Consider the following 14,163-nt stretch of genomic DNA (forward strand, 5'->3'; position numbering starts at 1 on the left):
TTCATCAAGCAGTACCCTCACGATAAGTGCATTTTTCTGTTTTTTTTTTTTTATTCCAATGCCTTCTAAAGAGGGTAGATCCAGACCTCCTTGGTGGTCCAGTGGTTAAGAATCTGCCTTCCAAAAAAAAAAAAAAAATCTGCCTGCCAATGCAGGGGACACAGGTTCGATCCCTGTTCTGGGACGATTCCACATGCCTTGAGGCAACTAAGTTATTGCTCTAGAGCCTGCTAGAGCCTGTGCTCTAGAGCCCATGAGACGCAACTACTGAAGCCTGTGTGCCTAGATCCTGCGCTCTGCAACAAGAGGAACCACCACAGTGAGAAGACCCTGTACAGTGAAGAGCTAGAGAAAGCCCACTCACAGCAATGAAGACTCAACACAGACAAAAATAAATAAAGAGGGTAGATCCTTTCAAAAGAAACATATTTGACATGTTAAAAGTGGTGTTTTCCAAAGAAGGCACACAAGATAATTTTAGGTGCTCCATGAACAGAAAATAAAATGCCACGATATGACATAAAAGTTATATGAAAATGAGCCACTTCTAACCAGTCTTTCTGATGTGTTTTGTTTTCCCTGGTCAGTGGTGAAAGGAAAGTTTTCTCAAATTTTATTATAAAATATTCAGTATACAAGAAAACCTAGAGATCATGTAACTGACACCAACACCCTCACCTCCCAGCTTTGTCAAGTCTATTTTACTGTATTCACTGCAGATGGTTTTTTAAGGTGCACACACCGCAGATGGCCTTTGAAATCACCTCCTGCCCAGAGACAACTTCACTACTTAATGTGGGACTCCTCCTCCACATCCCTTCCCTTGTCTTCCTTTTTAGATTGCAGGTGTTGTGGTTTGCATTAATCCCACACCCTCAGTTTATAGTTCATAATCCCCCACAGGACATCTCTTGATTTAAATTTAATGCATTCTGGCCTTCACCAGTGGCTCAGACGGTAAAGAATCCATCTGCTCTGCAGGAGATGGGGGTTCCATCCCTGGGTCAGGATCCCTTGGAGGAGGAAAGGTCAACCCACTCCAGTATTCTTGCCTGGAGAAACCCATGGACAGAGGAGCCTGGTGGGCTACAGCCCGTGGGTTCACAAAGAGTTGGACATGACTTACTGACTAAACCACCACTACCACTTCAGCTGAAACAAGAACAGGCTACACGAACAGATCACACGTGTAACTGCCCAATAACAAAAATTCAAAAAAATTTTATGTATTCCCTCAATCTCCATATCCCAGTCTCTTTTGGTGCCCCACCTGCTACTGACAAACATTCTAATGTGTTCATATAGTATTTTTTGTTGTTGTTGAGTGAGTTCTTGTAAAATGAGTACCATTGTGTCCAGCACATGCCTGTTCTAATTTATCTCCCCATGATCGTGTTAATAGCTTATCTTAGTCTTATTTTTCTTGCTGAGCACTAGTTTTATTAAGGTCCATCACTGTTACTCTGGGTTCATTGAGTCCGTGGCTTCTGATGGTTGCTTGGGACACCTCTGGCGAATCCCTCACAGTTCACTGTCTCCTCCCCAGAGAGGACAGCCAGGCTACTTCCAACTCCGCCACCTCCACCATTCCCACTGTAAATAATGCTGCAATAAGCACCCTCACGTGTGACCCTGTAGATAGATGCTTGTGTCTCTTTCTTAGGGATCAGAGTTTCTGTGTCCTGGGTATGTATGAGGCAGTTTCCACAATGCCTGTCCCCTTTAACACTCCAACCAACAGTTCCTGAGGGTTCTTGTATCCTTCCTTCACCATTCACGCTTGACATTACTCAGCTTTCTAGTTTTTGACAAGAGTAATTTGGTATAAAGTGATACATGCCGTTATTTCCATTCTTACTCCATTTTATGACTGAGGATTTTGAGCATCTTTTCAAATGTTTGTTAGTGTTTGGGGTTTCTACTCCTATGCATGCTTTCATATTTTTAATATATATGCATGTATTCATCAACGATGTATAGAATAGCTCTTTCTTTTATCGGAGTATAGTTACTTTATAATGTGTCAGTTTCTGCTGTAGGGTAAAGTGAATCAGCTATATGTATACATATAGCCCCTCTTTTTTGGATTTCCTTCCCATTTAGGTTACCACAGTTCTCTGAGTAGAGTTCTGTCAGCTATACAGTAGTTTCTCATTAGTTATTTTATACACAAGAGTGTATATGAGTGAGTGAAGTTGCTCAGTCACGTCCGACTCTTTGCGACCCCATGGACTATATAGCCTACCAGGCTCCTTCATCCATGGAATTTTCCAGACAAGAGTACTGGAGTGGGTTGCTATTTCCTTCTCCAAGTAGTGTATCTAAGTGTATATAAATCAATCCCAATCTGCCAATTCATCCCAACCCCCTTCCTCCCTTTGGTGTCCACGCATTTGTTCTCTATGTCTGTGTATAGAACAGTTTTAGATTTTGGGACAAACTTTACATAAATTGTGTCTTGTGCTACAGGCAATTGATTTGTTTTGCACCTCAGCATTACGCTTTTGAGATTTATACATCACTTATGTGGCTCTACTTCATCCATTTTTTTTGCAAGAATACGTCATAGGTTAAAATTTCCTTTCCAAATGAACTTATCAAAGAGGATATAGAAAAACGCCATCAATGGCAGAACAGAGGTACACAGACTTAGCAACATTCTGAAACCTGAAGTTTGGGTGCCAAGGTGATAAGGAGAGGCTGAAATCTCAGGTGTTCCTTTGGGTCAGCTGAGCAAGGGGAGACCTGACATTCACGGGTAGGGGTGTGAAAGGTGGGCATTACGCCCAAGAAAGTGAAGCTTCAGAGCTGAATGGGGCCAGTGTGAAGGGCAGCTTGATGGGGAGAGAGGAAGGGAAGCAGGGGTAGAGAGAGGAGTCAGGGAAGACTAGGACGTGCTGTGAGGTGGTGAAGCGAGGAGGAAAGCATGAGGGCAGGGTGGTCAAAAGGACTTCTTCTTTCTTTTTTTAAAATATTTATTTATTTGGCTGTGCAAGGTCTTAGTTGCGGCATGTGGGAGGCAGGGTGGTCAAAAGGCCTTTTTCTTTCTTTTTTTAAATATTTATTTATTTGGCTGTGCAAGGTCTTAGTTTTGGCATGTAGAATCTTTAGTTGCAGCAGGCAAACTCTTCACTACAGCATGTGGGATCTAGTTCCTTGACCGGGATCGAACCAGGCCCCCTGCATTGGGAGCTCGGACTCTTAGCTACTGGACCACCAGGGAAGACCTTTTTTGTTTCTCAGATTTATTGAGCACCAAGTATGTGATCAGGCCTGAACTAAGCACTAAGGATCTGATGCACATACTGAATTTTCTCCCAGTTTTGTGGGAGGCAAGGCTGGGAACACAGCGGTGATCAAGATGGCTCTGTCCCTGCCCTCACAAGCTCACGGAAGGGGCTGGTGGTGGGGTGGGGGGTGGGGGGAGTTGTGTGGACAGACAGTAACCAGAGAGTGATAGCTCAGCATGGTCAAGGGGATGCCAGAGTGACCGAGGGAGGAAGCTCAGGCCAAGAGGTCAGGGCCGCCATGGGGAAAACAAAAGGGAACATGTGAATCCAAAGGAAGTGTCCAACCCAGCCAAGGGTGTAGAGGAAGGCTTCCTGGAGGAAGGGACATTGGAGGAGGAGACTGGGACTGGCAGATAAAGGGCAGAAAAGAACATTCCTGACAGAGGGAGCATGATCTATATATACAATGGAATAGCCTTCAGCCTTAGAAAGGCAGGAAATCTTGCAATACATAACATGGTTGAACCTAGAGGGCCTGGTGCTACATGAAATAAACCAGTCACAGAACAACAACCAGTGCATAATTCCACTTATCATAGGTAATGAAGGGACTTCCCTGGTGGTCTAACAGCTAAGACTCCATGCTCCCATTGCAGAGGGGCTGGGTTCGATCCCTGGTCAGGGAAGTAGATCCTACATGCTATGACTAAGACCTGGCACCGCCAAATAAATAAAAATATTTTTTAAAAAAGGAGGAAAATAGTCAGACTCATTAAAGCAGAGAGTAGAATGGTGATTGCCAGGGGCTGGGGTGTGATGAGGAAAATGCAGGAATTACTAATCAATGGATATAAAATTTCAGTTATACAAGATGAATAAATTCTAAAGGTCTGCTGTCCAACACTGTGCTTACAAGTTAACAATACTGTACTGTGCAAGGCTGTCGTGGTGGAACTAGTATCATCCCACAGGTCACCTGCCAGACCTTTCCAGAGGAGACAAATAGTGGCCCCCACTAACAAGGCAATAAGATGAAGACAGAATATACATATTCCTTGCCCTTGTGGAAATTATGTTTTAGTGGTGGGGAGATGATTATCAAGGGATAAAATGCAGGGAATATCAGTGGCAAGTGCTTAAGAAACAAAAGGGGTGAGGGCTGAAAAGTGTGGGTTTTGTTTTTTTTGGCCCTTCTTGCAGGATTCCAATTCTCTTGGCGGTTAGCATGGAGTCCTAACCACTGGACCGCCAGGGAAATCCCTGTGTGTGGAGGTGAATTGGTAGGTCAAGTGGTCAGGCAAGAGCTCACTTCATGGTACTGGGGGAAGAGCTGAATGCAGGAGGGAGCAAGCCAAGTGGCTAGCTAGCTCGTGGGAAAGCACTGCAGACAGAGCAAGGGACAGGTGCAGACCTTGAGGTTGGAACCAGCCTAGTGCATTGACCTTCTCATTACCTCACAGTTCCTGTCACAATGAAGAGCAGTGCAGTAGGAACTGCAAGAGCACATGAGCAGTGGGAGATCAAAGAGGAAATGGAGAGCTGGATCAATCCTCATCAAATCAACTATAGACAGAATCAGTATTTATGTCTCTGGGCAATCTCTCAAACTGCTCATGGTGGCAGTCTCTGGGCAGACTGGGTGAGTGGGGTCAAGGGAAGTCCTACATCTTGGTTTTTCACTGGACTGTATTCATTTGAAATTTCACCATGTTTACAATCTTTCCTATTCCCAACACATCCCAGAAGCTTCTAGTTTCTCTGTGTGCACCAGGCCCATTGGTTTACAGCCCCTCCTCCTCATGGATGGCCATTTCAGGAGCACTCTCACAGGGCCATTGTTCCTCAATATGAGAATCATCTCCCTGCTCTTTTTAACGTAAGTTTGTAAAACCACCACTTATTGTCTCCCTGCTTATTTAACTTATATTCAGAGTACATCAAGCAAAATGCTGGGCTGGATGAAGCACAAGCTGGAATCAAGACTGCTGGGAGAAATATCAATAACCTCAGATATGCAGATGACACCACCCTTGTGGCAGAAAGTGAAGAACTAAAGAGCCTCTTGATGAAAGAGAGTGAAAAAGCTGGCTTAAAACTCAACATTCAAAAAACTAAGATCATGGCATTTGGTCCCATCACTTCATGGCAAATAGATGGGGAAACGATGGAAACAGAGACAGACTTTATTATCTCGGGCTCCAAATTCACTGCAGATGGTGACTGCAGCCATGACATTAAGACGTTTGCTCTCTGGAAGAAAAGTTGTGACCAACCTAGACAGCATATTAAAAAGCAAGAGACATTACTTTGCTGACAAAAGTCCATCTAGTCAAAGCTATGGTTTTCCCAGTAGTTATGTATGGATGAGAGAGTTGGGACTATAAAGAAAGGTGAGTGCCAACGAACTGATGCTTTTGAACTTTGGTGTTGAAGACTCGAGTCCCTCGGACTGCAGAGATCCAACCAGTCCATCCTAAAGGAAATCAGTCCTGAATATTCATTAGAAGGACTGATGCTGAACCTGAAACTCCCCAATACTTTAGCCACCTGATGTGAAGAACTGACTCATTGGAGAAGACCCTGATGCTGGGAAAGGATGAAGACAGGGGAGAAGGGGACGACAGAGGATGAGATGGTTGGATGGCATCACCAATTCAATGGATATGAGTTTGAGCAAGCTCCGGAAGTTGGTGATGGACAAGGAAGCCTGGCGTGCTGCAGTCCATGGGGTCACAAAGAGCCGGACATGAGACTGACCGGGAAAACACCAATCTGACCACAACATGGCATGCTAGCAGTCACGCTGTCTGAGGAATTCCCTATTGGCAAGTTTGTAGTGGATGATATTTTGTACTGTTGTGTGACAATTCCTTTGGGGATGTCAAGAAAGGACATTTCTTAACTTGGTCTACTTAAATGACTTCCAATTGTCACTATGATCAACACAATACAGGAGGCCTAGAAAACTGGGAGAAATTACACATTGCACATTAGCCTGCTTATTAGACAATATTAAGAACTTCTTAGTTTTTAGATGTAATTATTATTGTTTAAAATAAATCTGTACCTTACTTATTTCTAGATAAAATATGATCTCCAGTATTTGCTTTAAAATTATCTAGATAAGGAATTCTCTCGTGGTCCAATGATTAGGACTTGGCACTTGTATTGTCAAGGGTCTAGGTTCAATCCTGGTTGGGGAACTAAGATCCCACAACCTGGGTGGGGTGGGAATAACTAAATAAAATAACCTAGTAAAGAGGAGCAGCTGAGATGAAACTCACTGGTCATTTGTTGATCACTGCTGAAGCTAGGTGATAGTTTCTATTATACTATTTTCGTGTGATTCAAAATACAAGTTTTTAAAAACTGTAGATAACAAAGCAGAACATATGGATAAATTTTAGCACATACAGTAACTTGAAGTTATTTTGTATAATCATTCACTCTATTGTCTGGTAAAGAAGAGGTGGTAAAAGTTTATTCAAAGAAAAACTGAAATAAAGAACAAAAAACCCCACCCTGAATTCAGTCCCCTTTACTGATCATGGTACTAATTTTGCCCCAGCTTCTGGCCCCATCATCCAGCTCTTTTACACATACACAGCCTTACATGTTTCCAACGAGCATTTATTATTAGTTAAACCATGATTCAGGATCCCAGGGTGGGGATCACCATATACCCAGGTCCCCCTTCACCACGGGGGAGAAGGACGGAGAACAGAGGAGGTGGGATGGAGCCAGTTCAGATCTTCCCAGGAAACGTGCCTTCTGCCCGGCGGTCGTCCCAAGCTGACACCTGTAGATAGACAGCCAGTGTTATTCCCTTCCTCCACAGGGAAACCAGATGGGTGGACTTCTTTGCCTTCTTTAGTCTGCCCACCTGTTCAGTCAACAAGTAACCCCAGAACCTGCTATGTGCCAATACTGGCAGCTGTTCCAGGAGCCAGGGGACTAACAGTGACCCAGAAGGACAAAAATCAACGCCCTGAATGAGCTGATGCGCTACAGGGAGAGGAGGTGGAGGGTGGGTAGAGAGGCATACCAGGCAGACTCACAGAAGAGCTGTCCATGGGGAGACATGTATACAGAGCTTCAGGACTGTGACTGTGCCCTGCCTGAGGAACCCAAGGTCAAAAAGAGGCTATCTATACTTCAGCAGGAATGCATCTCCAAGATATACAATCAAGTGCAAAAAGGTCCAAACTGGTTATACAGTGTGACCCACTATTGCTCATGTATGTGTGCACACCTATGAAACATAACAGAAAGGCCCACAGCAAACTGTTAACACTACCTAGAACTAATGCTCTGCACTCCTACAGGCAGTCAGAAGCACATTTTTATACACGCATGCACACTCACAGGCGATACAGTAGAGGCAATGGATAAGTGCACGGACAAGGAAGACAACCTGAACCCCAACTCCATCACTTCCCAGCTGTGCTCTCCTCAAGCAAATCACTCAACCTTTCAGGGGTCCAGTTTCCAATTCTGTAAAATGACGATCCTGATAAAAGGACCTATCTGTTTTTAGCATGTTTGCCCTTTTATGACATAAAATACTTACAACATGTAAGTGCCTTCAGTAAGTGCCTGTTTTATTTACACACACATATACCATACATTACAAATACTCTGTACTTAAACTGTCCTGCAACTTGCTTTTTTCATGAGTCTTAGAGCTCTTTCTGTATTCTGTCATATAGATCAAGATGAATATCCATTTATTTAACGTGTTTCCGAATGTTCCCCATTACAAATCACTCTGCAGTGGATGTCCTTGTACACATTTTTACAGGATGTGGAGGTGAAAAGGCCATATCTGCAGTATGATTTTTTTCATTTTGAAAGATCCTACCTCAGGATGGATCTTAAAAGCGACTGGACCAGACTACAGGACCACCAACACTGAGCACTATCTACCACTCCCCACTCTCTTTTATATTGAAGGACCAGGCTGATCTGACCCTTTGGCAAATTAGCCTTTGCTCAATAATCTCGCTTCACGGAAAGGAGATGCAAAATATTTCCTGTAGTGGAACTGTACACCGCAGTATCATTTAAAATAGTGAAAAAAGACTGAGTCCAGTTAAAGGGGAAGAAACTATTTTTTTAACTATGAAAGACAATGGCTACCCAATAATTGAGCAGGTTGTACTGACACGAAAATAAAACAAAGTAAAAAAGCCAAAGATAAAACAGTATCTCAAGTATGATCCATAACTGTATTTTAAAAGCATATAAACATACACCCACATCTATACAAACATTAACACACAGAAAAGGAAGTGGAAGATTTATACCAAATTTTGAAGGGAAGTTAACTTTGGATTCAGAAAGGGGATGACTTAGGAGATTTCCACTTTCTACACTATAAAAATTTGTTTTGAAGCTTTCCAAAAAGCCACTGAATTTTTCATGGAGAAACTACAAATGTTTTAACACTGGAAAATAAAAGGCAGTTCCCTGGTAGCCTAGTGGTTAGGATTCAGGGCTCTCACTGCTGTGGGGGCCGGGATTGAATCCCCAGTGGTGAAACTAAGATCCTGAAAGCCTCAAAATGTGGCAAAAAAGAAAAAGAGAAAAGCTGATTAGCAAAAATATTTTAAATGCTCATACAGGAAAAGTGCTGGACTCTTACCCCCATTCTTCTCCAAATACACATTTTGGGGTTAGAGACTAATTTTTAAAAACACATAGGAAACACTTGGAAGATGTTACATTATGATCAGCCAGATCAGGAGGATGAGGAACAATTTTTTCCCCTTTCTCTATTTAAGTTTTTATGAAGTGGTTTAATTCTTATAAAAAACAAAAATAATAGCATTAACAAAACAGTTATTTTTGTGTCACCAATTTCTGGAACAAAGAAGTCAGGGCTGCTGGGTATAAACAGTGTGTTAAAAAAAAAAAAGTATTCATATCCAGTCCTAAGAAGGGCTAAGAAGGCACATACAGTGAGTGCTTGAGGAGGGACCACAGAATCTGATGATCCCCAGGGAAGGGCAGGCCCTGGTGCCAGGGACTGGGATATGGGGCAGCAGTGGGTCCAGAAGCACATTTCCTAGCACCTGGGCCAGTGTGTACCCATCCAACGCAGGCCCAGAGGCTGGAAGATGGATTGTACCCAAGATCACATAGGGACAAGGAGAAATCCTGAGAGGGGAGTGGGTATGCAAAGGCACTTAAGAGTGTGCGGCTGGAGAGGTGTGAGGTACCAAACAAGTTGAGGAAGAGTGCATTAAGGCAATCTGTTCGCAACAAACAGTCCCCAAAGATGCACATAAAGGATGTTTAAAACACTGAAAAATGGGAACATAATCTCAATTAAAGGGGACCAGTTGAATAAAAGCATCTGTATATTAAGAATTTCCTTGGCAGTCAAGTGATTAAGACTCTGTGCTTCTATTACAGGATGTGAGGGTTTAATCCCTGGTTGGGAAACTAAGATTCCACATGCCATGCAGCATGGCCAAAAATTTTTTAAAAAAGGAAAGAAACAAACAAAAATGAGGTGGATCTATATGTACTGTTGTTTTTAAAAAAAAAGGCTCAAAACATGTTGATAAGTCAAAGCAAGACATAGGGACAGACTATACAGTGTGACCCATCCTTCCACAGAAGTTCCATAGGCTTATGAATGATAAATGTATACAGAGAAAAAGGAATCTGCTAACAATAGTTACCTAAGGGGAGAGGGGGACTGAGGAGCACAAGTAGATCTAATTTTTATTTTACTGTATTGCTCGTATTTGTTTTTAAAAATGAGCATTGTTAGTTTTGTAATATCATATTCTGATTTTAAGATACATTTTTTCATTTTAACATCTCTGAAATTAGCATGCTTGTCACATTTATTTCCGGCATTAAAAAAAAAAAAAAAAAAGATTTAAACATCTCTAAGTGTTTCCTGTAGTCAATGGGGTCTTCGACTTGATGAAATAAAGTAATATTTTACTTAAAAAAAAAAGAGGGTATGGCAGAGTGTAACAACAGGTCTGGTCAGATCAGGCCTAGAAGACTGCCTTACTGCATCCCTAGTTTTAGAGATGCACACTGAAGTAGGCAGGGGTGAAATGACATATCTGGGATTCGCTTCAGAATACTCCAGCCAAGGAAAGATATAAAAAGGACAGATGGGACTTCCCTACTGGTCCTGTGGTTGAGAATCTGCCTTCCAGTGCAGGGGACTCAGGTTCGATCCTTGGTTGGACAACCAAGCCTGTGCCCTGTAACTAGAGAAGCCCCCTCGCATGCCACAATGAAGAGCCCGTGTGCTGCAACACAGACCCAGTGCAGCCAAAGAAAACAGGGGGTGGGGTGGGGATAGATGGAGGAGACGTGGAGAAATCATGAACTAACTACTCAGTTTGGGTGATGGGTATATTTGGGGTCACTTAATTATTCTACTTTTATATACATTTGGAAATGTTCCAAGGAAATGTCCAAAGAAAGGACAAGACTCCAAAAGCAGATGAGCTCCAAAGGGATAGGGCATGTACTCGCGGAGCACCCGGGCGAGATGGACCTGGCTGCCTTGGCTGAGAGCCTGGCTGGTGGAGAGTCCTGGTGAAAGGAAGAAAGGGGGGCGATTCTACGAAGAAGCAAAGGTGCATCCATGGCCGGTGTGAAGCCTTGTCCTCCCTCTGCCCCTCACAGATAAGCTCCCACCAAGTCGCCATATGCCCCTTGGCGAAAACCCCACCCCATGGGCCCCAGGAGGAGGCACCTACCCAGGATATGGGGCAGAGGGACTTGTACACACGCCGGTACCATTCGCACACGGAGACGTCACCCCCTTTAGCGGTCATTGCCTTCTCACAGCGGTGGAAGTCTGTGAAGAAAAGGGATCAGGGTCAGCCCAGACCAAGGGCTGGAACACATTTCTGATCAAAACTCACAGGAATACTTTTTGCTTCACAACCAGTTACACGAATCCCCCCAACTTCCAAGTTTCACAAAGAAAGCATATCCTTACAAGTGTAGTACTGAAAAGGGCTGGACACACCACACTAAGCTTATTTTGCAATCCATAAAGAGCTACTGTCTGGGACTTCCCTGGTGTTAAGAATCCACCTTCCATTCATTAAGGGGGCCGGGGTTCGTGCCCTGGTGGAAGAACTAAGATCCCACAGGGCAACAAAGCCTAGCCTGTGCACTACAAACGAGACCCAGAGTAGCTAAGAAAAAAAGAAAAAGAACTACTATTCAACTTGGAACTTCCGGGTCAGGAACAACAGGGCAACTTGAGAAGTGTGTTGGGGATTATGGAAGTCCAGAACCAGGACAAGAGAAGGGGAAGATGGTCTTGATGCTAAGATGCTGGCATCCAGGAGAGGAGAAAGGAGGGGGATAATCTGGTTTTTAATAGTTGGAAATTAATTCAAAGATTACTCCAAGTATTACACTCCTGGGTACACTCCCTAAGAGAGAAAGCATTCACAAAGACATCAAATTACATAAATTATAGCAGCATCATTCATATGAGCCCCAAACTGGAAACCACACCAGTGTTCATGAATGAAATGTTGGAGAACTGTATGCAATAAAAATGAGCAAAATATATGCCACAACATTGAAGAATCTTCCTAACTACTGAATGAAGAAATCCAAGCATAAGACAACATACAGTATTTATAAAGTTCACAAACAGGCAACCTGAAAGCGGTGATAAAACCAAAATATTACTGCCCTAAGTCTGTGGGGCTACAACTGTAGTGGGGAGAGCAGAGTGGTGCTTTCAAGAGATGGCATGCAGCAGGCAGGGGAGCTCAGAGGACTGGCAGTATCCAGATTATAATCACATGGAGGATTCAATTTAGAGTTATTCCTTTAGCTGTACATTATGGTTTACGTACTTCCTATGTTACATTCCATACAGACAGACATATACACATCTTGGGGTTGGGGGCGGGGAATCACTATGGGATCCAATGTTTGTGACCCTAGGTCAGATCTTGAGCACAGGTGGTGATGAGGGGCATGGGCCCCGTGAAGCAGGATGTTCAGAAAGAAAGAGAAGAGGCTATGAGGAGGCAAGAGGTAAGCGACATGAGGTGAGCGATCAGGGGAAGCTCAACACTGCCCCCTCCTCCCCAAGTCCTGCTCACCCAGGTAGTTCTGCCAGCAGTTCCTGGTCTGGTTCTGGTTCGGGAAGCGGCTATCAAAAGGAGCAGTCTGGTAGTTCTTGATTTTGGTCTTGATGTCTTCTGCCATAGTGCTGACTCCTAGAAGGAAAGAGAGCAGATTCTGGCAGAGGTCCTCAGGGGCCTGGACACGGGGCTGTCAGCCCACCCAGGCCCAGTGGAGGCCTGACAGAGAAGAATGGGCTGGGTGTGAACAAGCCAATACCCCCTTCCTTTCAACATACAGAGGTGAAGGGCTGGGCAAGAACACATCAGGTATGGAAGTCACAGCAGGATGTGTGGGGGTAGACAATTTCTTGGTAAAAAAAAACCAGGCCAAAATAACACTAGTTGATATTCACTGAGTGCTTACTATAGGCAAGGAAGCTTTACTCCTAAAGCTGCTCTAAAAGACAGGAACTATTACTATCACTGCTTCACAGACAAGAGACAGGGTGTTTAAGCAACTTCCCAAGGTCATACTGCACACATGGGGTGGAGGTGCACTCCATCACTAACATAACCTACACTGCAAAGTTTCTTAATCTCTATTGGTGCCATGAAGCCCTCAGGAGTCTAATGAACCCTTTCTCCGAATGTTTCAGTGCATTTAAAAACTGCACAGGATCGCAGAGAAAACCAATTACATGTAGCTGAGGATTTATGAACTATCAGTTTCAAAATAATCATGCCTGAAAAGAGTTATGCTGTGAAATCTGCAAACATAATGGGATATATGATATGATGACCTGTGATTTTTACTGTTGATAAAGTCACAGATGATGCCAAATACCACCGCTACTGCCTCCATTCCCAAGCGAAGGAAATGCTACATATCACTGGTAAACTGGCAAAAATACAAATGTAAATTTCCCTCGATTCACGTACGAGCATCCCTTGAGTTCCATCCATTCTGTGGACCTAGCGTTAAAAACCTGACCCATAATCTTTTATGAGGTGACACATGGTTTTCATCAGGGAATCTGACACCGCCTCTATTCCATATTATTCGCGGAGTCGTGGTAATACACAGAAGTTAAGTAGACCAGTAATAAATTCAAGTGACCCAGGGTAGTGTAAGGATTTTGGGCACCGGAGTAGTGTATTTCCGGGAGCAGAGGATATGGAACATTAGACGCGGTGACACAGACGAGGTCTCAAGAACTGTTTTGAAGGCCATCTCCACCTGATTTCGGGAGTAAGGGAGGACTGGGGATGACGCTGCAGCCCCTCGAAAGTGCAAGGGGCGGGGGTGTGGGGGTGGGGAGTCACCAGAAGCCAGGATGCAGCCCAGCCAAGCCTCGGGGGTCACGGGCCGGGGAGAGAAATGCCTGAGGCCTGGTGATTAAGAGCAATGCAGTCCTAATGATTTCAAATCCTGATCGCTAGCTAAACTGCGTAGTATCTAAGCCTCAGTTGCCTCCTAGCTAAAAGAGATAATCACAGGCCCTATCTCATAGAGTTGGAGGGAAGCTTAAATGAATCAATATAAATCGCTTTGAAAGTTCTAGGCATCCGAGAAAAACCAAATAATCGTCAGCTACAATTAATAATTGAAACGACCCCAGGGATCCGGGAGGTCTGCCACCGCCGGCCGGAAAACTCATGTCATTTACCAGTAGGGATCCTCAGTCCTCCAGGATGGGGTTCCACGGTCCCGAGCCCTCAAGACTCACCTAAAGATGCCCCTGAAGTCGCTGGAAGCTCAATGTGACCCTCAGCAAAGACGCCAGTACCGGACCGGAAGCGGAAAAATGGTAGGCCGGAAGCGGGACGAAGCAGCGCACAGAGGAGTCTTCCGCACG

At 44.0% G+C, this 14,163-nt stretch overlaps 1 protein-coding gene across 1 annotated transcript; it reads right to left on the bottom strand.

The window, feature by feature from the left end:
- Nucleotides 1–6,839: 6,839 nt before the first annotated feature.
- COX6B1 (cytochrome c oxidase subunit 6B1) lies at nucleotides 6,840–14,163 on the bottom strand. The gene is made up of 4 exons (XM_020871807.2): nucleotides 14,035–14,163; nucleotides 12,344–12,460; nucleotides 10,967–11,067; nucleotides 6,840–7,029 (listed from the first exon to the last, which is right to left on the bottom strand). Exons 2-4 carry the CDS (start codon nucleotides 12,447–12,449, stop codon nucleotides 6,976–6,978), a joined length of 261 nt encoding a protein of 86 aa, XP_020727466.1. The 5' UTR covers nucleotides 12,450–12,460; nucleotides 14,035–14,163; the 3' UTR covers nucleotides 6,840–6,975.

The sequence above is a fragment of the Odocoileus virginianus genome, chromosome 20 (genome assembly GCF_023699985.2).
Source record: "Odocoileus virginianus isolate 20LAN1187 ecotype Illinois chromosome 20, Ovbor_1.2, whole genome shotgun sequence".
NCBI lineage: Eukaryota > Metazoa > Chordata > Mammalia > Artiodactyla > Cervidae > Odocoileus > Odocoileus virginianus.